The sequence below is a fragment of the Stigmatopora nigra genome, chromosome 5 (assembly GCF_051989575.1).
Source record: "Stigmatopora nigra isolate UIUO_SnigA chromosome 5, RoL_Snig_1.1, whole genome shotgun sequence".
NCBI lineage: Eukaryota > Metazoa > Chordata > Actinopteri > Syngnathiformes > Syngnathidae > Stigmatopora > Stigmatopora nigra.
Window position 1 is genome coordinate 10,495,021 of NC_135512.1, and position 23,689 is coordinate 10,518,709.

Sequence of the window (23,689 nt, forward strand, 5' to 3'; positions counted from 1 at the left end):
CATTTTTGACATTTACAGATTTCCATCAAAAGTTGCAAGATCCAACCTGTGCATATGTACAAAGTGAATTTGGGAAAGAAGTAAGTCCATCAGTAGGTAAGATCCCTGCAGCACTAGTGGTCCAAAATCCATGGGTTTGGGGTGCTGCTACAAGAGTGATCTGCCAGGGTTAGCTTGTAAAAAATGTTTAAAATGACACCATTTTGCGACTTCAATTGAAAAGATAAACTGAAAAATATATCAACTGGAATCATACGACAAAGAGACTATACATAGGACTTTAAATCATCACACCTCTGGGTTTCCATGCTTATACAACACATTTCCTATATCATTTGAATGGAATATTTGAATTAAGATTATCACATCAGCAGTACAAATCTTTCAACTATATTTGTATATGGAGAAACCCTGAGACATGTTTGCAAGTTATTCCTTGCGAGTCACCAAATGACCGCTAAATAATGCCAATAAATACAATGGTTTTTTTTTTGCTTACTACTGTAACATGTTCACAAATGAAGCAATTCCTTCTATGGGCTGACTCAGAATATCTGAATATGCTTTTTATTACATCTTACTCAATATCTAAGACATTTAAATACTGACATTACCATAAATACACGTTAATCCTTATTTCCTCCCGCAGGAAAAACACTGGAGTGAAAATGTTATCCTGTATGAAATTGTAAATAGCTGTAGCTTAAAGGCTACACTCAGTTTGACAGGGGGGAGGAAAAAAAAAAAAAAAATATATATATATATATATATATATATTTGCTGCTGGTTACTTGTTAAAAAAGAAAACAACAGAAAACTATGTACAGGACACACCAAATAATTATAACACCTGTCTCCAATGATGTGAACCTCTGCTTAATGAATATTGCAATGAGGTACTGAGTTGACACCACCCAGAGACACCAAAAAAAGTATACAGTAAAAAATAAGAATAATTACCAAAAATAATAATAATAATAATCTGAAAATGACTGCCCCCACCAACCACACCAATAACAATATTAATAGCTGTAATAACAGTCGGGGCAAAAAGGGGGTGAGGGCCCTGTCTCCTATATCTGCTGCTGAAGCACCACTGCAATCAAACCAGTTCCAAAAAAAGTAACGTGCATTAAAAAGGGTGCTTTTATGTCTCGGGGAGCTAGCGCGTGTTGTCCATATCCCATGTCCAATAATGCCTCCACCTCTATTAATGTCCATCACATTGGTGTTGCAGAGTTGAGTTGTCTAGAACAAGCCCTCGTCCTGGGGGAAATGTGAGTGAAGGAGGGTCTCCATGTAGGAGACATAGCCACTGCTTGGCATGTAATTGTCCAACATGTTCTGCACAGTCGCGGGCAGTGGTATGGGTGGGTGCGTTGCAGGGGACGATGTGGAGAAAAGAGGGTCGTTGTTCATGTGGCAGGGGAACGGGACCGGATGGGTTGTAAGTGCGGGGTCCGTGTTCAAATTTGTCAAAACGTGGGACAAGACTCTACCCGTGTCTAACAGCGATCCCGGAAGCATCCGAGTCGTGGTGTGGGGAGCGGAGGGGCCTAAGGATGAGCTTGTGCCGACGGAGGATCGGACTTGCGTGGCCGGTACAGTGCTCGTGGTGCCAAAGTGCGTTGGTGCTGGCGCTGTTATGGGAAGGGTCGGATGGGGTGGGGGTATCGTTGCCGTGGGGGTCTCGGGGTGCGAGGTAGAGGTGGAGGGCAGGCAGCGGCGCTTGGCTGCTCCAGCTTCATCTGTTAACGAAGAAGTATCCTCCTGGGACGTAGGTATGGCCTGAAACACAATACATATACAAAGACTTTAGCATCAGCTCTTTCCTTCAAAATTAGTTTAATTCAATGTACTTCATTTCAAAGTCAAAAGCCTTTATTGTCATTATACAACAGCAGCGAATAAGGAAATTAGTGGTGCTACTCTACAAAGTGCATGCTTCCCCATAAAAAAAAGTAATTTAAAAAGTCATGCCTGGGCAAGGTAATTATGAAATAGTTTTTTGTCTCTGTAGTACACATTCTTTGTACATTAAAAATGGGTTCTTTTTGTTATGAAGAAGGAATTCTTCAAGTTCATTAAAAGTGGTTTTATGGTGATTTCAGAAAAATTTGGGGAAACTATAGGATATCATAAAATTGCAACTCATTAACCACTTATTGGCCATACCGAAACATTTCCTTCAAAAAGGATGTTCTAATGGCGGGGTGCGAACCCACCAGGCTTATAAAGGACAGCAGGGGAGACCTGAATGTTATAATATTCCTGAGACTAAACACCGTGAACCAACAGTGTTGAAAAAAAGAAACTTCTCCATATGTCCCCTTTAAATCAAATCAAAGAATACTCACAAGACGGGTCCTGACCCTCTTGGGGAGTTCCTGGTCCAGCAGATGGACCTCTGATTGTTTGAGCAACAGCTGGCTTTTGTCCTGAAACTCAACCTGGGTACATCATAATAATTTTTTCATTAATATGTTTTAATACATCTTGCGGCCCATTGAAACAAAGCCACCAAAATTACTATTTAATCATTCAAGTTGGCGCAAAGCGCAAATAGATTGCAGGTCATAAACTGAGGTCAACAAATCATTGAAACACGAGTGCTAATGAAAAAACATGATTGTCAAAATGAAATGTTTATGTTCAGTGAACTATAGCAAAATATATGATATACGAACTTAGATATTTTCATCATATGGGGATTTGTATTGTTAAGGTTACCAATTAATACTGAGTAATTCATTTTATAACAATTACAGACTACCAATACTTGACAAAATACTAAACAAATAAGAAAATTCAAGTTTCAATTGACACATTCAAAATTACCTGGTAGACTTTGTGTGTGTGTTGTCTGACAAAAGAAGCATTGAGTTCTTGACCGTCTAGCGAAGTCACAACAATCAACTCGCCAACATCAGGCGGACCTCTCTGCAGGCAGTCGTGACTCTGCAGGAGAAAGAAAACCAGATGAGATTCATATTATTAAAATTGCACAAATAACATAATAAAAATTTTGATGGAGGTCTTTACATGCTCCATTGTATGCCTTGTATTTTTACCACACATTGTGGGTAAGGGACTACTCACAGTTATATTTTCTGGGAAGATGTTGTCACAGTAGGAGCCGTCTTCAAAATTGACCTCGTAGAAGGTTTGTGTTGCCATGCCGATGATGGTACAATGATAATACCAGCTATCCGTGTTACGTCCAATTACCCTTTGACCCAGGCTAGGGCCTTTTGGGACTTTGACTGGAGTGCGGGCCTGGAGACGAATACAAATCCAGTCAATGAAAAAGACTCGCCCACCCACCACCCTACAATAGCATAGGTCAAATAATAATATACACCTTACACCAATATAAACAAATATTTGGGAATGCGTTAACCTAGGTTTCTAATGCAAGTTGTCACTTTTGGTCTCAAGATTTAAGTAAAAACTTTACTCTTTCTTTTATTAGCTATTGCATTTCTAATTCCGGGTTCTGTTATTTTTAATGCCATTGAAATTCTTTAATGCCCTTTTTGCCCAGATTTGTACCTGTAGATATTGTGATCTTTGTTGATTTGGGGGATCTCTATTCATACGATCACTTGCACTTCAAGATTTACAGCAAAAATGTCACGAAAGGCTTATTACAACACCTGAACTACAGTCCGGGTTTATGTCAAGCACTAAATGGTGCTGATTCAAATTGAAAGGACTTAATTCACTGCCGAAAAAAAGTCTCATCCCAAATTCTATGTTTGCGTCACCTGTCGAATTATATCTGAAAAAAAATGCTGTTAACTGATTTGTACAGTTTGTGATGGTAACATGGTCTAAATGCTTAAGTTTATTCTACATAAAGAAGTTCCTGCTTACCCGCGAAATGTCACAGTTTACATTCAAATTTGATTGCTAATACCTTGAGCATCCCTGTCCGATGCCTGTGGCAGGTGACCGACACAACGTAGGGCCAATCAGCTGGTTTCATGATAACCCCAGCAATTTGGGCACAGGTAACATGGAAAGATGTTGCACAGTTCTCCTCTGAACACTGGATGCAAGCACCACGATTCTTATTGTCACTTTTGCCATGGCAGAAGACACACACCTATAAAAAGAGGGCAAAAGACAAAGGACACTAAGTACAATATCCATTTAACGATTTGTGAAGGACTTTGTAATTGGTACCATGTGAATAAAAAGTCAATGATGTTTTCCCCATCTTGGCGTCCTTTTGGGAGTCTTGCATCACATGCTGCATCACAGCTCTTGCACATGTTTACAAATAGCCCTTGGAGGGCATCCATTGTACAAATTGCTTTATTTCCTCAACTCTTTGTGGGAGTTAAAGCCCCAAGTTATAGCCCCAAGTCTCCCACAATTCTGGCTATTGCTGCAATTTGAGTATACCTGAAATGAGTCCTCATTCCAGGCACAAACATTTTCCAATCACAAGAATTCCTTGGGCACCCTCAGTGCTCTATTTGTGCCCCACTTTAGTTCAACAGAGACACAGCATTAGTCATTCCTCCATTCACATGTAACCAGAAAATAAAAGAAAAACACTAAATGGAACTAAGCAAGAAGTCAAAAAGGTTGCCAGAACGAAAATTGTTCATATGATAAAGTTGTTATCAATCGTGTATCGAGTACTATTGTAATTCACAATAAAGAAAATTATCATTGAATAGAATTGATTTCAATACAGTGTATTGAGGATGTCTGGTTTTAACAATCATTGTGTTAGAAGACAGTGTTCAAAAATCTTTAGAGTGGTCAGCTAGTTATTGGTCCTAAAAATGTAAATGTAAAATGAATGAATTGAATTATTTTGGTATTAGTATAGCATATTTGTTGTCCATGTGAAGTTAGGAAGTAATGCTAGCGTAAGAGAATAAGAAAATGACATCTGGAATGAAGACTCAACTGGTTTGAGTTGAAGACTTCCATTCCACTATCAATTCAACATTTTCAGGGTCCTCATGAATAAAATATTGACGTACTAGATATATTTTGTTCAAGTGTATTAGTAACAAAAAAAACATTACTATTAAGTATTGAAAGTTCTCATTGAAGATTGCAAGTTGCTGAATAGTACAAACTCGCATGTTGAGTGTTCACATTTGATCAGCCAAGTCTTGGAAATCACGAGAAGAGAGAGATCTCTCTTATCTCCCTTGATCTTTTAAGACACGCTAGGAAAACCTGCTTTGACAGCACTTTGATGTAAATGTCACCTCGCCTGTCTTTTGATAGATTATTCACAAAATAGTAAAAAAAAAAAGAGGTGACATTATTTGTGATTATGCGGCAACCGTGCAATAACGTTACCTGTGAAGTGGGATTAAAAAAAAGGAGAGCTGGAGCAGAATCCAAGAGAGAAAGAGATAGGCAAGTGAGCGCAATAGAGGAAAGAAAGGGAAAATTCTAAATTGGTACGAGTGTGAGCGTGAATTGTTGTCCTTTGTCTCCTTGTGCCCTACGATTGGCTGGTCACCAATTCTGGGTGTCCGCCTCGTGCCTCAAGTTGGCTGGGATAAGCTCCAGCACCCCTTAGTACGGAACATGAATGAATAATTCTCTTCCTAACTCCTATTCCACCTTAAGTAATATGAATACTCGCTCTTATCACCAGAAAGAAAGGAAATCCTTGATTAAAAAGTTAGCTTTTGCACCATACAGTGCCGTTTGAGAGTATTTTGAAGCCAACAATTTCTTATGTTGTATTTTTTAACAAGCTCAGAGTTGTTTGTGTGAAGGGCCGGCAAAAGTCACGCAGTGGCATACGGCTTCTCTTTAGTGATCTTGGCAGGAGAGCAGGAGCAATGAGTCACTTAGGAGCACTAGGCAGGGGGGGGGAGAAAAACTTTGGCAATCGCGTGATTGCATTTTCTAAGAATAATTTAGATGAGCCTTATTCTGCAAACATTCACCTGAATAAGAACACCGATTTTAATCAAGAAAATAAGCTCATCAGATATCAGCAAGCAGTGTCAAATGAGTGCTGGAGTTTGGTTAAAATATGCAGGGAGCTTCTACTGACGCCTGGGGGGCAAGGGGGGTTTCAACGTGACTTACCAGATTTTTCCGTTTATCTGGAACACCACTGACGTCCACTGGCTCCCTCTTGGACGGATTGATGAAGCGAGCTTCGGCCACTGCAATGGCACAGATGATATGGACCCACCTAGTTCAAGAGTACATAAATCAATGAAACAAAAAGCTTTGATCTGCCAACATTCCACTTCAAACAACTATTATTCTTTTTGATATTTATATCACTAAAAATGTATGAACCCTCTTTAAACAATCTATTTGATGTACTTTTTTGTCATTTTACATTTAATAAATACAAATAATGTTCTAGGAAATACTAATGTGCCACAAAAAAATGTATTGCTTTTATGAATGATATGGATTAAATATGTTTACATATGTAAAAAAAATGTGTTTACATGGTTAGACCATGGAAAAGATGATTTTTATATTTCCAATAAAATACACGAGATTTGTTAGTGTCCAGGAAAAATACTCTAATGCTTTCTGTCGCCTCCACATAATTTTTTTCACATATATTTATGCCATAAATAAAATACCTGTCATCAATTGTAACCTTCAAGGCTCCTCCTCGTAGGTTACAGAGGCAACACTCCTGAAAATGACAAAATGATGGATTTTTTCCAATGTAATTTCACTTATAAAACAATAAATTGTTGGATTTGTTGAAATCGGTTTCACATACCATTGCCCAGGCACCTGCCTCACATCTGGAGCATTTCCACTCTTTTTTTACTGTCTCTGGGTTTACACCAAAACAACCTGCAAAAGAGAAAGTTGTTACTCATGAAACCATACACAAATTGAAAAAGAACAAAAGGAATATTTTCAATGCCTGTTTATTTTCTTAGGCTCTGCCAACTAACGAACTCTTGTTTTTAAAGTGTCTATCAAGCTTAAATTGGCAACTAATGAACTCTTGTTTTTATATTGACTATGAGGCTCCAAGGGGAATAAGAACAGAGGAGGATTGTTGGATATGTGAGAGGTTTTGTTTCATCAACGTAGTTGTTGTGCAGCAGGATACAACTCAAGCTGACATTGAGGCTGTCATTGTGTATTCTGAATTTGGGACGTCAACGTTTTTTGGAATCTAGTTGGTACAAGAAGAGGTTTTTGATCACGAGTCTTGTCCATGCTTCAAATGATTATTCCTTAATGGAATAAACGTAATAAAAAAACTTGAAATGAAAGTCAGAAAGTTTGCTGAATCCTACTGTTAATCCCCACATTCAAAAACATTACAATTATTGTGACAAAATAACCTTTTAAACCCCCACAATGAGGTCTGACATACAATCAGTTTCTTTTTTTACATCTAATTCAACTGTGGTATTGAATAGAAATAACAGACTAATGTCACAGATGTGAAGAATTGGAAGAAAATCTACTCCACTTTGGACAAATGCAGCGGAATTACAAGTGTTCCATCTAGTTGTTTGAAATGTTGTTGTTTTTTATACTTACTGGCATGAACCTGCATGTTGCATGAAGAGCAACGTATCAGGATGCTGGTTCCATCCTCCCCAATGTAGTTGCTTGTGGGAAGAGGTTCAATGCTGCCTGTGCCAACACTAAAGCACATCTCAGGGACTATTGGTCGGGTTCGACCCCCGTGTTGTGGAATTAAGGGCTTTTGGCCATCATTTGTATTGACCTGTTCATTCGTTGGCTGACAAGACAAAAACAATATAAATGATCCTGCAAATATCACAACAATGCTATTGATTTTATGTCTAAAATGTATTTTCCTGTGTCTGTATTCTCACCCTCTTGCTACTGTGACAATTAAATTTTCCCAATATGGGATGAATAAAGTGATATAATCTAATCTAAACAAATATAACTTAAATAGAGAAGTTCCATATTATTTTAAAGACAACATTTTCTGCGTGAGCCAGTCTTTACAGTTGCTTTATGTGGTAGATATGTTGTGTATATCTATAAAATGATTTATGTGACATTTTCAATGAAAACCTGGAATTTTCTGTGACTTTAACTTCATTAATAACCAATGCCAGTGTATGCCAAATAATTATGTAGAATTCTGAGTAGGTACCTTTGAATATGGACAGAAGATGGAGCAGACCGCACAGTAGGGCTGCAGTACCGACACAGCAGAATTGAAGGCCTTCTCAGCCAAGAAGTTCCGGGAGCGACTTTGCCAGAGGTGTTCCTGTTTCTCCATGCTGCTTTTCAGGGTCAAGGATGAGGGCAACTCTGATGGAAAAGAAATATAACCCCGTTGGGAATCTCAAGGTTCTGTCTTCATAAATTATAAAACCCACATATATCATATTTTCCTTTATAGAAACTATTTGACAGACACTCCAAAATTGTTTAAACCGGCTGGTCTTAAACAAGAGAGTCTTCACGTTTGGAAGTATTGCTTAACACTGGGAATACCATTTTCTGATTGGACACAAATGTAGAAAGGAGTGGCTAAAGCTATTTGGTATCATATGTTGAGAATCCATTTTTTAATCAAATTTCTTGAAGCTACTGATCCAAACAATATACGTAAGCTTTACCAGGACAAAGGAAGATTTCTTAAATTTCCATTTAATTCAGCATCTGTCATTAACTCTATTTATTTTTCCTTTCCTTTCAGAGCCTGCAGTTGGGCCTTCGGCCTTATATTTGATGTGACAAACAAAATACTTAAGTCACAATCCCGAGATCGAAAAATGACACTTAAGGTATACTATGACAAACAAGCAAGAAAAGGGCATACAGTCTCTGATAGATTTCTACATGGTTTAGCGGTTTACTTCATTTTTCTCCATCCATCAGTGTCCAAACTTTGTTTTTGTGAGGGCCACTTACAGAAAAATCAAAAGGACGCAACGGCCAACTTTAAATTGTTCCACTGTCATTTGTCAAACAAATGTTCGGGATCGGGTATAAAAAAAAATGTCAAAAAATAAAACATTAGGCTGCTATTGAGGGCGATAGATGTCAAATCCAAATCTGACTGGAAAGAGTAGCTTTATAATTGACACAAGTGAATTCTACAGTTTCCTACATTGACTTCAATATTTCAGGTTTTGGAGAGACTCTGTTTAAGAGACTAGTGTTAAAGGAAAGAAGTGCAACAGCTGCATTTAAGCGTCTTGTAGGGACTGTATCAATTCATATTTTAGTAAATTGCTGCAGGCCAATAAAAACTGAAGGTTTTCAACATCAATTATGCGGTGAACAGCGCTGGTCGATATTTCAAATGCTGTATTTTAGTGGATTGAGTTAGACCGATAAGGATGAGGGAAAAGCAAGATTGGATAAATATATTAAATGTGGATTATTAGTAAAGGGATAAAAATGTTACATTTAGACTCAGAGTTGATGAACAAAAATCAAAATAATACCTTTGGAGCCACTTGGAGATTGCTTAACAACGGACAAAGGAGAACGCATGGGCGGTTTGGTGAGGGGGTGGCGTCGGCTCTTTTTCACTTTAGTCATCTTCATCGGGGTGTAGCTTGGCTCAGCATCAGTTTTCTCCTTCTAAATGTAAAAAAAAAACGAATATTACTATTTAATCTATTGAAGAGGCTGTTTCTGTACTGCGATCAATACAAATCATGACATTTTACAGGTCTTTTATAAGCACAATATCCCTTTAGGTTGTAAAGTACCTGATCACAATCAGTTTCCTCTGTAACATCTGAAGTGAAAGACCGTGATGCAGCAAACTGTTCAAAAGCTTCTTGAAATCCAGTAATGGCTGTATTTTTCTGCTGTATTTGGACATCCTCTGTCGTATTCTCCATCACGTTCTGCTGCTCGGCTACTGTTTCTGGATTGGGGTGTGCATATTGGTTTATTTCAATCTAACCTGGATGGAAGCAAAGTATTCAAGCTCCTAATAGTTCTTTACATTCTTACCATCTTCAGCTGAATTTTCAGTTGCCTTTGAGGCAGCTTCTGCAGCCTCTAGTTCCTCACGTTCTATAGCCTCAAGTGTTATCATGGCTTCTCTGGCAAGACGCTCGTCTCTCTCCTGCTTCCGTTGGGCTTCTCGTCCTTCCACTTGACGTTGGTATTCAGCAGGATTTAATTCAATGCCCTCTTCTGCCAAAACCTTCACCTCTTCCACCTTAAGACGCCGCAACTGTTTCATTTTATGCATGGCCCTGGCACAGAGAAGAGAGAGTCAAATATATGCAAACATTTTCTGTTTTGTATGCCTGGGAATAATATAGGAGTCGAAAATGACCCAGAAATGATGAAACTAAGAAGGTTAATATGTTTCAAGGGAGAGGAGAGAGTAAGAGTTTATGTCTATCTTCAATAGGCAATTGCTGATTTGCATTATTATTGGAAATGTCCACATGAGGAATCCCCATTTAATTTTACCCTTATTTTGAAGACTGGTTTGCTTTGTTTTTATTGGATGGTACTGCAAATGCATGTCAGTGGACTGAACAGGTGTCCACATAATTCTGTGACAAGAATGAGTGTGAAGCCAAGTACGTGTTATGAATCAGGGATTTGATGAAAGCTCTGGTGAGCAAGAAAAATAGCTGGTGGTTTAAAAATATTTACTTTCAAGTCATTATTTTATGGCTAACACTTAAAAAAAACATACTAGTGGCTGTGGATAAGTAAAGGATGTTGGGGGAAAATGGAAGTGCCATTTTCTGATTCAATCTTCTAATGTTAAAAATCATAGATGAAACCACTGAGCAAAATGCTCAATATTATCCTCTTTTTGAAAAAAAAAACTGGATCACAAACGGAGATATGTGGCTCACCTGCGCAGAACATTGGCTCTGTATGTAACACGATTCTGTCTCCAGCGCTCCAATTCTGGGGATGAGTGCTCTGTGACCCGAGCATGGTCCAATGATATGATTTCCTTTCCCTGCTTCCAAAGTTCATACCGATCCGGCTGGAGGCATCGCACAAAAACATCCATGGAGATCTTGACCATGTCCTTACGGCAAGAACACTAAGGAAAAAAAAAAGTGGCGCCATATTACATTATGCGGTACCTGCACAAGGTGGGCTTTCCAAATAACAAGCAAAAAAATGTAAGTTCACCCATGAGGAAATTTTTTACTTCCAGTCATATCATTTGCTGGTGTGGGTTCATAGTCTTAGAAATTACACAGTCTACCAGAAAATTTTAGAATGCACCATGCTTCCTGCCATTGACAAGTATTTTTTTTATTTTACAGACCGATTTGGCACCTGCCCACAAAGCCAAACCACCCGAATTTTACCTTGAAAGAACAGCACTTGATATGTCAGAAACACAATAAGGACAGGTGTAGAACATTTCCATTTTTCCCCTAAGTGTCTCGCAACAGTGCTTCACAAATGTCAAACCAGATGGAAAAATTTACCAAAAATGAGTGCGATCAATGTAACCTTCCTCCTTTTGCCAAGTTAATACCCAGTTGCATAGACTCAAAAGACTCCTTTGGCATAAAAGCAAAGTTTTGCTCTTCAAGTGAAGCAAAAGTTAGATTGCTTACTCTTGTGTGAAGTGTCAAAAATGGACTATAATGTTTGGAAAACATCCAAATGAGAAATATGTTTGGGAGAGAAAATGGGAAAGATTGAGTATGCCATAAAAGCAGGGGAAACAGCACTATGAGAACAAATATCCCAATGAGATATAAGATTGAGAGAGAAAAGGGGAAAGATTAAAACATGATGCTGGACTAGAGCTAGATAATAATATTCTGTTTCCTGGCTTGCTGTATTACTTTCAAGTTGTATCATTTTCTGGCCTGTGTGTTGTGCCTCGTGTTCAATTATTGAAAAACATAATGGGGTGCACTTCCCAGCAAAACAATATCCAACCAACATTGTATTTGGACATCACTTGACTGGCACAAACATTAACATCAATGTTGACGTAACACTATCTGAGGGAGAGAAATAGATAAAAGGTTTCAATCATTAAGTTAACACAAATAAAAATATTAAATGCCTGTGTATCTGCTCCTATATTTTGAAGTTGGGAATCTATCATTGTAAAGGCTTACATATGATCAACTTCAGAAACTTGAATGCAAGTTTGGTGGATTCTATAGCCTGGAATGAAACTTGTACTCGGCACATTTATTCATCTCGATGCTAATGTTCAAACGACGTATTATATGCAGGGCTATTATTTAGAAATGAATGATCTATAACCTTCAAATTTGAATTAATGTCAAGTCTGTTAAAGACCCACAGCCATTTGGCCAACATTTAAGAGAAAATGAGTTTCCAAGTAAGAGAAAGCTACAAGACTTAGGAAGAGCAAGGTTTTTCCTCCAAACCATATGGTTCAGTGGAGGTGAACTCAGTAACAGTTGTAATACTGAAAACTGCAAATTAAAATCGCTTCAAGTCATATTTGCAATATACGGTGTTGAGTGTGGCAAAGGCAGCCTTTGGCCCGTAACATGTTTTATGAGCCTCTGCAGTGTGATTCTGATTATCATTATTACCCATTTCACCTTCCCCATAATGAGAGAATTAGAAGCAATGTCACAAGTTTTTGTCAGTGAACTTGAGTAAGCGGAGCTGATGCACAGTAAAAAGTTTACAAGTTAAATACTTCTGTACAGTACATAATGTTGTAGTACTACACAAATTTTTAGTGGCATGGAGAAAAAATAAATCATAACTTCAATGCAAATTTGCTAATCAAATATTAAAGTTAGAATTTAATGTTGTATTTTCTTTCCCTACTTTTTACTGCTGGCCGGCACGTTTCCGACCTTTGGCCCAAAGTCAGCTGGGATCAGCTGTAGCATACGACCTAATGAGGTTTTACAGAAAAGCCATCAATGTTGCCCTTTTTTCTTTGATTGTCACCAATTCAACTGCTTGTTTCATTAATTTGTTAGGACACTCAATTCAGTCCATTATTAGACACTAAAATGATACGCTAGAGAAAAAGTTGGTCATAACAGAGGCTAATTGATTTCATCATCACTACTATCTATCTCTGTTCAAGGAATTCAAAGTTCAGATGTTGCTCAAGGTAAAGCATTTGCTAAACAATGATGGGGCTGCGTAGATGAGTTGTGAACCAGCTGATAAGCACCACAGTTTGTGCAGTATCAATACTTAGCATAGTTCCAAACAAAGAAAGGCTTGTGTAACATAAAACTTGCAGCTTTTTATAGTAGAGTTTGACTGACAATGGTGCTATATAGTCTTTGTATACAGTATGTACGACTCCAATAAACACAAAGATTTTGTCAGCTTACCTGAGTAGCCGTTTTGCCATAGTCAACCCAACGCAGAGTAGCAAAATTTGTGGATTCAGCACAGTTGAAGCCATGGTTGAAGCCAGCGTGGTATCCATAGGGAAAGGTTATCATAAATTCACCTTCCTTCTGAGTTACCTGTTTCCATAAAGCATGAATTTAATAAACATGTTACCTTGCATCAACAAAACTTGCAAAAAGTGTGACTTATTAAGAAAAATACAGGCAAAACGATTTGCAACAACAAACTACAAATTGGTACACGTGTTTAGTAAACTTAAAGGGGGTTAACCTGGCTATGATTTCACATTTAAGAAAACTAAATAAATCAAGAAGAATCAAAACTAGCCCTCGGCTACAATCTTACGTAATTACATATATATATATATGTTCTTTAACATGAATATAAATATGTTCATTAATGTGCTGTCCCTTATTAAATAAATCAAACTCAAAATGAAGGACATGATAAATATTATGAATGTTAGCCTTTGATTATGGAAGTTGCTGCTTACCCTGTCAAAGGGAATGCTATATTTCTTCAGGATTGACGGCGATATCAAAGTCATCTTGTGGCGAAGGAAAGCATCACACCCTTGGGAACTCCCTGGGAAAAAACCTGCGAGAGAACACAAATAATCCAATAAAACAACAAAAACAAAAGCACAGAAGAAGATTTACAGTGTACATGTTAAACAAAATCTTACAAGCCTTATCATTATCATCAAGTACTAAGAGCATGTGAGATGCGTTTGTACCATGTACAGTAATCCCTCGAATATCGCGGTTCATGTAGACCACACATGGCCGCGATACTCTAAAAATCGCGATGTAGGGTTTTCACATTTTTATGGAGTTAAAAAAACAAATTGAATAATAGGCGGAAAAATTTGCTATTGAAGTTGCGATAATCGAGGGAAGACTAGTATTTATAATTGAGGAATTTACACATAGCAACATAATTGTGATTGCAAGACTACTGAAAATGTTATGTTCTCGTGAGGCGCCCAGTGGTTTCTACCCGAATCTTCAATGTATTTGTACATCTCTTATGGTTAGTGTTAAAAACAGCATGTTTGCAATGACAAGCAACACAATTTTACTGTCATAAGGAATTTCAAATGACACGTGTTTTCGCATCATTCAAATTAATATTGTATCTTACACAAGGCCAGCCAATAAGAATTAATATCAGTTGATGTTATCAGTCAGACCCGACTCAAATCATTGACAATTAAAACTATGCACCAATGTTCATCATTTCAGTCTATGACAGCAAACTAATAGAATATATTTGTGTGAAGAAAAAGTGGAAATACAAAAAATAAAATAAAATTTAAAGCAGCAACTGCCATAGAGGCAAATGTCAAAAGAGGTTTGCAAGTAACAAAACCATTGTGACAGCCCCATTAGGCATTCCTAGGACACCCATAACTGTCTTTTTTTAGGACCTCGTAAACGGTGACAGCATGAGCAGACTGGGGCTTTATAGGTCAGTGGGTGCTTGTTAAATAATGTTAGTACCCCTTTTCTCCCACTTTACATGCACAATGCCAGCTGCTTTAGAAAAAGAAAAGGATGTAATTTAATCCTATCCAATAGCTAACTGCTTATATCATAATGGGTAAGGAATTAGCTAGACTTGAAATTGAAGAAATTAACTTTAGAACACTGAATTGTCTGTTGTTATTGATATCAGATGTTTTAGACAACTCTCGAATTTTTTAAAAGGAGGGCAAAACTTAAAATTATAAGTTGCATGTGAGTTTATGGAGGCGTATGATATTTATGTAAACAGTTAATAGTAATATTCCTCAACAAAATGGTATGCTTTTAGTACAAATGACCATGTGAAATGTGGTTGCTGAAAGAATCTAAATTTCGTCAATTTGTTAGAACTATGACACAAGACAACATTGACATTTTGGGCAAAGTTTGACATGAAACACACTCAAATTCCTTTGAGGCAGACGTAACTTACTGACTGTCAGACAAGAGATGTCAGAATGCCTGAGAAGCCTGCGGGCTTGTAAATTTTGGCCCGCGAGGCAAATTAAAATGGTTCTTTACTTAAAGCATTAAGTCTTTCCTTAAATTACATCTTGGAAGCCAAAGCGACTGCGAGGTTAACAGTTTAAGCCAAACCGAGATCTTTGTATTTAGTGTCCTCATTGAAAGAATAATAAACAAAAGCGAACAAGAAATCAAGTTGAAGACGGATTACTCATTATACATTATACACCGTTATTGTTCCGAGGCAAAAATACACTTTATTATGTCATTTTCCAGGTATATAAATGCTTATAAACTACAATAATGTTGCTGTGGAATATGGAATTATTTATCTTGTATTCTTTAAGTCTTTTAGCAACTACAATAAAATTTTCGTGACACCTACTGGTCAAGGCCTTTCATCACTTTGTATAAAGAACCTCCCCTTGTTACCTAAAGTTTGTCTCCGCCTACCTTGAATAAAAAGTCTCACGGTCAGCTTTTCGGTTGTGTATTTGGCAAAGCAGAGCTACCAGATCGACGTGGGCTCGGTCCACTCGCCCCCTACTCCTTGGAAGGAGCCGGGGGCGAACAAGAGACAGAGAAGCGAGCAAGCCGCATCCATCTCGGAAAGCGGCCTGCCATTTCACCACTCCGGAAGGCCGACGGAGTCTAAAACTGTTCTGTGCTTGAATGTTATTTTGATGTTGGAGATTTAGCCCTCACAGTGGCACAGTGGTGGCTATAGCGCAAAACAAATCTGGCCTGCTACTAATAAACTTTAAAAAAAATATTACATTTTTCTTTAAAGTAAATGTTAAATATTTTATTATATGTGCCAACACCAACTAGTTCTACAATGGCATTTAATTCGCCAACGTATTGTTAAAAGGAGAAAATAATTATTTTTGGGTAATATTACTGGATATATAGATCAAGGTGCACTATTTTATAATATATTGTTTCGGTGTTACATAGACATAGGCAGATAATCATTATTGGGGTTGTTCATATTTCATTCAATGTCAATGCTTGTCTTAACATGTCAGTCATAGTTACAATAAAAGCAAGAGGCGGGAGAGAACATTGATTTTTTTCCAAGCGCCGAGATAGCCAAACCATGTAGCTTTTAATTTAGTTTGGATTGTGCAACTCTTGTCACACTTTCATCTCTTGCATGACATGCAATCCACGAGGTAATCCTTGGAGATCAAAACACGCATACAAGTGGGGGGGGGGGGGGGGGGTTGAAGATGAAAGGAGAAAGATTAGGTGATCTCTATATTCTGTCTCTGCAAAGTTTTTTTATGGATTTCAGATGACACTAAAATCACTGTGTAGCTCAAACAGTATTCAGAATTCAGAAGGCTTTATTAGATTTTGTTCGCAACGGTTTATTTAAACGAATGCCAAAGATCGCAAATTACTTTTCAATTCATATATTGAGTTCTTGTTAGCTAATTCTGCCATGTAACCCTTCCCCACATGAAATGCTGCAAACTGCGTCAATTCTTCCAACGATTTTAGATTGTTCAGTTGGTCAAAAGATAGGGCTTTCATCCAGGTTTTGACAGATTCTAACTAACACAATTTTAACCTGTAATGAGCTCTTAACTATAAACCACAACCCTCCAATTTCCTAAGAAAGCTATATTTGTCAAAATATAAACAGTACCGGACTATACCCCCATATTTAATGATTCATTTTGAGAAATGTAGGCTGTGAAACTCAAGTGCAAAGTAGAATCCCCAGAAAGTCTACCCCACAAAGACAAAATGTATGTATTGCAGTCATCAAGTAAAACAATTCTGCAAATAAAAGTAGTCCAAAAGTTCCTCCACAGCAACATGAAAGACTAATTATGACGAATGTTTGATTTTCAGTTATTGCTGCCAAAGATGGCACAACTCTCAATTAAGTTGAGAGGCAATTAAAGTTATTTTTTTTAAATGGTGTCAGATAGATTTGGATTTTTTTCTCCATCTTGATGAATAAAATCATTAATATATCATCATCTTGAGTTGTCTCATTGTGATATTAATAAAGGTTTGATGAAATGAAACCTTTGTGGGAGACAAATATGCTAAATCCACAGAAATCAGGAAGAGTGCTGGAGTTCTCCCTTGAACCAATCCTGAATAGAACCACCCAATATTTGGTTGAGGTAGATAGCGCATTAGCAGTTCTGAGTAACCAGCAATGTAATGTCATTTGTGTAGACTGGTATTAAGAAAGCAATGGAGGCAAAAATGAAAATGTTCCCTCAGAAGTAACAACAAAAGACAGTAGGATCAACGGAGAAATTGTTGACAAAATAATCCCGAAAAGATAGTGTTGCATGGATGTTGCTTTTTTCAGCCTGACAAGAAACACAGTAGCATGCATTGGAAATGATGAGAGGATGTTCACACACACTGACAGAGAATACAACCAACACTGAAACACTGCCTCTTGTTTTCTCTCTCAAACACACAAGACTCGCTCTCTCACAGTACAAGACATTACAAGAAAGGACATGCATGAAGAAAATATGACAATAGAAAATGCTACAAGTGAGCACAATTGAAATTAATTTCAAGTAATTGAGTTGGAAGAAATGGAAACACGCTAACACATTCCTGGCCATAAATTAGAAAAGGAAGAACTTGAATGCATTTATCTGATCATCCATTTATAAAGAAATGCTGGGTATGAGCTTTATATCTGATGCAATTACGTTTTATCACATGTAACACATTAGAGAGAAAATAACTGATCATAGCAGAGGATTAAAATAGACCTGATGACAGAAGGATTGTTAAAAAATTGAGGTTTGTTTTATACCAAACTATAATATAAAAATAAAATATAAAAATAAAACATAAAAAATAAATATAAAATAGAAATACCCTGACTGACCAACGTGACATCAAATTTTTTCCCCTATATCGCTTATTTTCACAATAAGAAGAGTAGTGCAAATGACACACTTTAATCTAACAAAAATAAAGGGTTCACAATGAGATCTCACCTTGTGCCAGTCTCTCCAGTCTCTTTCCATGTTCTGGTGGGATACAATACCTGCATGATGAGAGATAAAACCATTAGCATCAGGAATGTGAGCAACTTTTACAAGAATGCTGGGTTCTTATCTTCTCTAAGGGATGCTGGTGACTAACCAGTCAACAACAGGCCATAGGCAAGGTACACCATGAATTGGTAGCCAACCAATCCACATAGGAAGTCAGGGCAATACAATGTTTTTAACATTAAACACAAACTATGAGGCGGAAGTGCTATCCACCTGAAATTATTTTATTCCTCAAGAAAATGTTGTATTTTTCAGTATCTGGTCAACAGCTAAAGAAATATGTTTGCTCCAATTCTCTTAAAATTGAGCTTGAGCACAAACGATTTTTCCAAAAGCCATTTGTTGTTTGTTATACGAGGATAAAGTGACATGACATAAAATAAAGCAGAACAAAAATGATTGCGGGGACACAACAGCACTGACAAAAAGAATGAGCTGGAAGAACAGGCATTGAGAGATAGATCTAAATTATATGAGGGAGCAAAAGTTCATTTCAGTCAGAGATAGATAGAGGAGACAAGGCGGCACACTGCCATCTGTAGGTTGATGTGACAGCTTCAGCTTTCCAAGTACTGTACCAATTTTGTAACAACCTAAAATCAAAACCATTCTGTCCAGGGTGGAAAAGGTTGAATATTGGCAATATTGATGATGAAATAAAAAAGAAAACAGGCAAAGAATTTGATATGCCTATAGGTTTAAAAAGCACTAGGTAGTTTCAATTGAATACAGACACTATTGATAATAAAATGTCTCTTTTTCCCTGATTGGTCCAGAAGTACCTGCCAAATTTTGTCTCACAACCAAAACAAACTGTGTGCGCATGTAAAGTTTTGCCACACCTGCCATTAAGATTCTGATACTGTGCAATTCCCATTGCAATTAAATGTTCAAATTTGTTGTTTTCAATTCATATTTAAATAATCCTTGGGATACTTAGTAAATCATCATGTAATTTTCAATTATATTCCCCTTTTAAGGACTATAGTTTTACAGTACATTAATATTTTAGAGCCCGGTACAATCTTGTGGTGACATGCTCCAATGGTTTGTTTTTAATTTCAGTAGAATTTCATTTTGTTCTCTTCACATTGATTTCCCCTCAAGATACATTTATAAAATACATTTAAACTCATTTATATAACTTATAAAAAAGCAAAAATATCAATCCTAACCACCTTGAGGTCTGTTTCTATGGCAACCGAATGTCTAATGATGAGGAGAAAAAGTAGGATATTTCTCTGTAGTGGGTGCAACTCTAGGTCACTGTGCCATGAGTGGCATCTTAGCAAACTGCATTGTGCTTTTCTACCCTTGAAGAAGAAATAGTAATAATAGGTGTGCATGAGGGGTGAATGTGGCTCTTTGTTTCTTATCATATTTTGCACAATGTAGCTCTTTGTCTCGTTTCATGTTCCTCTTATTTTTATTCTCTTCTAAACCACACTTAAATAATTAAAGGGAAGAAAGTGTTATGGTGAATAACACTGTTTTAATTGTGTGTGTGTGTTTCTGTCTGATTTGGCAGGCCATGGTGTGGCTCTTTGACTCCCACAATTTGAAATTTTTGCTCTTTGTGTCTAACTTGTTCACCAAACCTGAACTAGACGGAGCTGTGCTAAAGGATATTTCATACAATAATTAACCAATATTGATTTATATTTAAAGGCACATCAGATTAAACATGGTATGTATCGATTGATTTAGCGACTGACCAAGACTTGGGCTGTCCAAAATGAAGGTAGTTGATGCTGTAGAGATCCATGTCTTCAGTGTGCCAGGCAAAGGTGGTCTTCCACATGCCAAAGTACAGATAGGGAGTGTTCACACCATCTATGACGATCCCACACTCCTGCTCCACCATATCGAGCAGTGTGTTTAGACGGCCAATGTTCCATTCCTCAATGCCCTGATTGGGGAAATAATAATGTCAATTTCAAACAAAGCCCCTAAACAACTTACTAAAGCTTACATTTGTGGTTACACCACTAGATGGTGGAACAGCCTTGAGCTCCTTTTTGTAAAAAGCATCACATTCAAAACCAAAAAGTATACTACTGACTTGTATGGTACTGAAATTCTTCAGCAATTGATGACCTCAAGCTAATACAGTAAACCCTAGTTGGTTCTTGCCACCGATGCGTCATTCAAATATGTTCAAGGTTGCCCATTGATTAGAGGGAAATTATACAGAACCACATGATGACAAGCAACGTCTTATGAATCATTAGTTTGTTAGTTTCCTATTTTTTGGCAACACTCACCTCATCATAAATTGACCCACTAACGTCTGCGCCATAGAGGGGTGACACAAAAGTCAGGTTCTTCCAGTATTTTCTCTCTAAGTCATCAAAGTCTTTGTGCCGAGGCGTGGAGTACCTAAAACAGGGAAGGCAACATTATTTATTGTTAAAATTATCCTTGTGTTGATGATGTTGACTTACTTCTTGCTGTTTGCCAGCTTCCGGTACTCGCCCACAGTCATGGATTTCTTCTGGATGTTGTACTGGGTGAACAGACCAGACTGACCAGTCACAACTTGCGAGATAGGGGCTGGGATCACCATGTCCTCAACAGCGTCATAGGATTTCCGAGGTTTCCAACCTTCAGGTGGAATGACCTAGTAGGGAGCATGAATATTGTGTTTATAAAGTCATAATCTTCAGAACATTTTTGCATGGATGCAATTCATATTGACTGTACATAATAGGAGCTACTGGTCCAACAGTACATGGTTAAGTAAAAAGATGAGACACTTGAACATTACAGACAACGATTAGTTTTGTTTTATTTTTATATATACACACATTCACATACACACACACAAATACATATATAGACATATATACACATGTACACATTTATATAGACACATGTACACGCATGTACACGCATGTACACGCATGTACACGCATGTACACGCATGTACACGCATGTACACGCATGTACACGCATGTACACGCATGTACACGCATGTACACGCATGTACACGCATGTACACGCATGTACACGCATGTACACGCATGTACACGCATGTACACGCATGTACACGCATGTACACGCGTGTACACGCGTGTACACACAAGTACACACAAGTACACACAAGTACACACAAGTACACACAAGTACACACATGTACACACATGTACACACATGTACACACATGTACACACATGTACACACATGTACACACATGTACACACATGTACACACATGTACACACATGTACACACATGTACACACATGTACACACATGTACACACATGTACACACATGTACACACATATACATTTGTACCTAACTGTAGCGTAATACTCAATTAGATAACTTTTTTTTAAAGATGGAGTGAAAATCCAATAAGTAAACTGTCATATATCAAAGGACACAACAATTGAATTAAAAAAAGTATGTCTTGTCCTCCTCACCTTGGCCAGACCAGCACGATGAGCTCCTTCACTCTCCATGTAGACAATATATTTTGCAAAGTCTTTGAATTCTTCCATGGTTGGACGAAAGGTCATAATTTTGCAGTTGGGATTTTTAGTGCAGGATGGTGGGGGTGATGAAGGCATTGGCTCAAGGGGAACCTCAGAACCAGTAGCAGGGCCACTGGCAACATCGAGTTGTGGTGGCTGAGGTTCTGCAACTACTGCCATAGGAATAGTTTCACCCAGCACTGGGTCCTTACTTGAAAACCCATTTTGAGCCGCAGAAGATGAGGGCAAGACTGGAATAGGATGAGGCATTGTTTTCATGACAAGGTTGGTCGCCATTGGGGTAAGAGTTTTGGGTTGCAGGTAACCTAGACAAGAAAATGTTGATGTTCAGCATTTATCACTAGTAGTAAGATTAAAAGGCAACAAGTCAGACAACTCAGCACAGCAATGCAGTCAATGGGGGAGGAAAAAAAGTGAAGAGCAGCAGCTAATTTAGTTGTCAAACAAGTGAGTGAGTTGAGAAGAATATAATTGCTCTCATTGTTTATTTTATTCGTTTTCAATTTACCTCAACTCCATTGTGTGGTCGAACTATTATTTTTATTAGTGTGGTCTCCGAACAAACACGTTTGATGTGACTTGGTACAATAATAATGGTTAAAATGTGTCTCCATTTATTTCTGCTGTTGTTGTTGTGTCTCATTTCAAATTCATAACCATTTTTCCCTGTAATAGAAGATCACATTGTTTATTCACTGTTTGTAAAAGTAGTAGTAACTTAGTCTCTTATTCTACAGACAAACTAGATGCAAACACAACTGATTTCAAAATTGCATTTTTGGTGCACAGCAGGCCATCCATAACAGAACCAAAACAATAGCTTTTACACCATATTATTTTAATGGCCAAGTAAAGCATAAATCAAGTGTAGTTCTTCCACGTGGCTCCTTTAAAGAGAAACTTTTGAACAGCTGTGGATCACCAACAGCTGAGGATCACACTGGGTGTTTTCAGATAACATAACATTGATTAAACCCAACCAACAGTGATCGTGTAATCTTTAACCATGCATACAACACAGCATAATTGCGTCCATTAAGTCACTTTGGCCATTATTTTGTGCAAGTGTGTGGGCGTAATGTCAACAGAAAACCGGCAAATGGTGAACATTACACTGTCAGGATAAGAACTATGAGCACAACTGCCATCTTAAGGAGTAGTGACCATCGTTCGTTGAAACCAAAACAAACGTGGGCCTACATCGACCCTTTAAATTTCAACTGGGTGATGAGCATTCAGCGTGGGGATGAATTTCTACTCATGTCACCTAATAGAGCTGAAGAAATGCGCATAATATCTTATCTATGGTTCGATAACACTGGTTAGGGGGGATGCTCCTTGACCAGTTGCCAACGACCTGGTTAGCAGTGAAATTGAGACGAGCGCTAGCATTGACCGTGTTGCAGAAGATATTTAACTCCGTTAATGATTTTCTAAATCAAACAAACGCACACCTATAATATATATTGCAAATATAAAATAGTGCGTAGTAATGATCGCATTCTATACGGAATTCGACTTTGTGGTGCCCTTATCGAAAAGATGTTAGCTCAAGTGAAGCTATGTGGTACGGGTACATGAACAAAACACTTTAGCGACAAGACGTGTTTTTACGAATAAAAAAAGTCAATACGCGGAAAATTAAGGGTCCAATTTAAGCATTTCTTACCTCCTGCGGCGACGTGTCCCCCTTTCTCAATACTTTCCAGATGATTTGTCTTTTTCTACAATTTGACGGCTGGAGCTTCCTCTAGCACTTAGCAAGCTAAAGCCATTTTTGCGTCACGCCCATCTCCCAAAACACTCTTCAGCATTGGTTGAACAGAACCAATAATAGAGCGCTTATCCTCAACTCAAT

At 37.8% G+C, this 23,689-nt stretch overlaps 1 protein-coding gene across 1 annotated transcript; it reads right to left on the reverse strand.

Annotated features, from left to right (window-relative positions):
• Nucleotides 1–780: 780 nt before the first annotated feature.
• Nucleotides 781–23,647, reverse strand: kdm4b (lysine (K)-specific demethylase 4B). The gene is made up of 22 exons (XM_077716715.1): nt 23,501–23,647; nt 21,760–22,136; nt 20,779–20,954; nt 20,599–20,713; nt 20,050–20,243; nt 18,275–18,324; nt 13,787–13,890; nt 13,272–13,409; nt 10,812–11,008; nt 9,943–10,190; nt 9,693–9,853; nt 9,423–9,561; nt 8,117–8,277; nt 7,525–7,729; nt 6,743–6,819; nt 6,597–6,652; nt 6,079–6,187; nt 3,920–4,108; nt 3,100–3,276; nt 2,839–2,958; nt 2,358–2,450; nt 781–1,788 (listed from the first exon to the last, which is right to left on the reverse strand). Exons 2-22 carry the CDS (start codon nt 22,105–22,107, stop codon nt 1,249–1,251), a joined length of 3,597 nt encoding a protein of 1,198 aa, XP_077572841.1. The 5' UTR covers nt 22,108–22,136; nt 23,501–23,647; the 3' UTR covers nt 781–1,248.
• Between the last annotated feature and the right edge of the window lie 42 nt (nt 23,648–23,689).

What these genes read in the sequence shown, in the direction of transcription:
- kdm4b (XM_077716715.1), bottom strand. Translation starts at nt 22,107, where the DNA reads ATGGCGACCAACCTTGTCATGAAAACAATGCCTCATCCTATTCCAGTC. An exon ending in GTGGGTCAATTTATGATGAG is followed by an intron (nt 20,244 to 20,598) that starts GTGAGTGTTGCC and finishes TTCCCCAATCAG; the next exon opens with GGCATTGAGGAATGGAACAT. An exon ending in AGAGCCAATGTTCTGCGCAG is followed by an intron (nt 10,191 to 10,811) that starts GTGAGCCACATA and finishes TCTCTGTGCCAG; the next exon opens with GGCCATGCATAAAATGAAAC.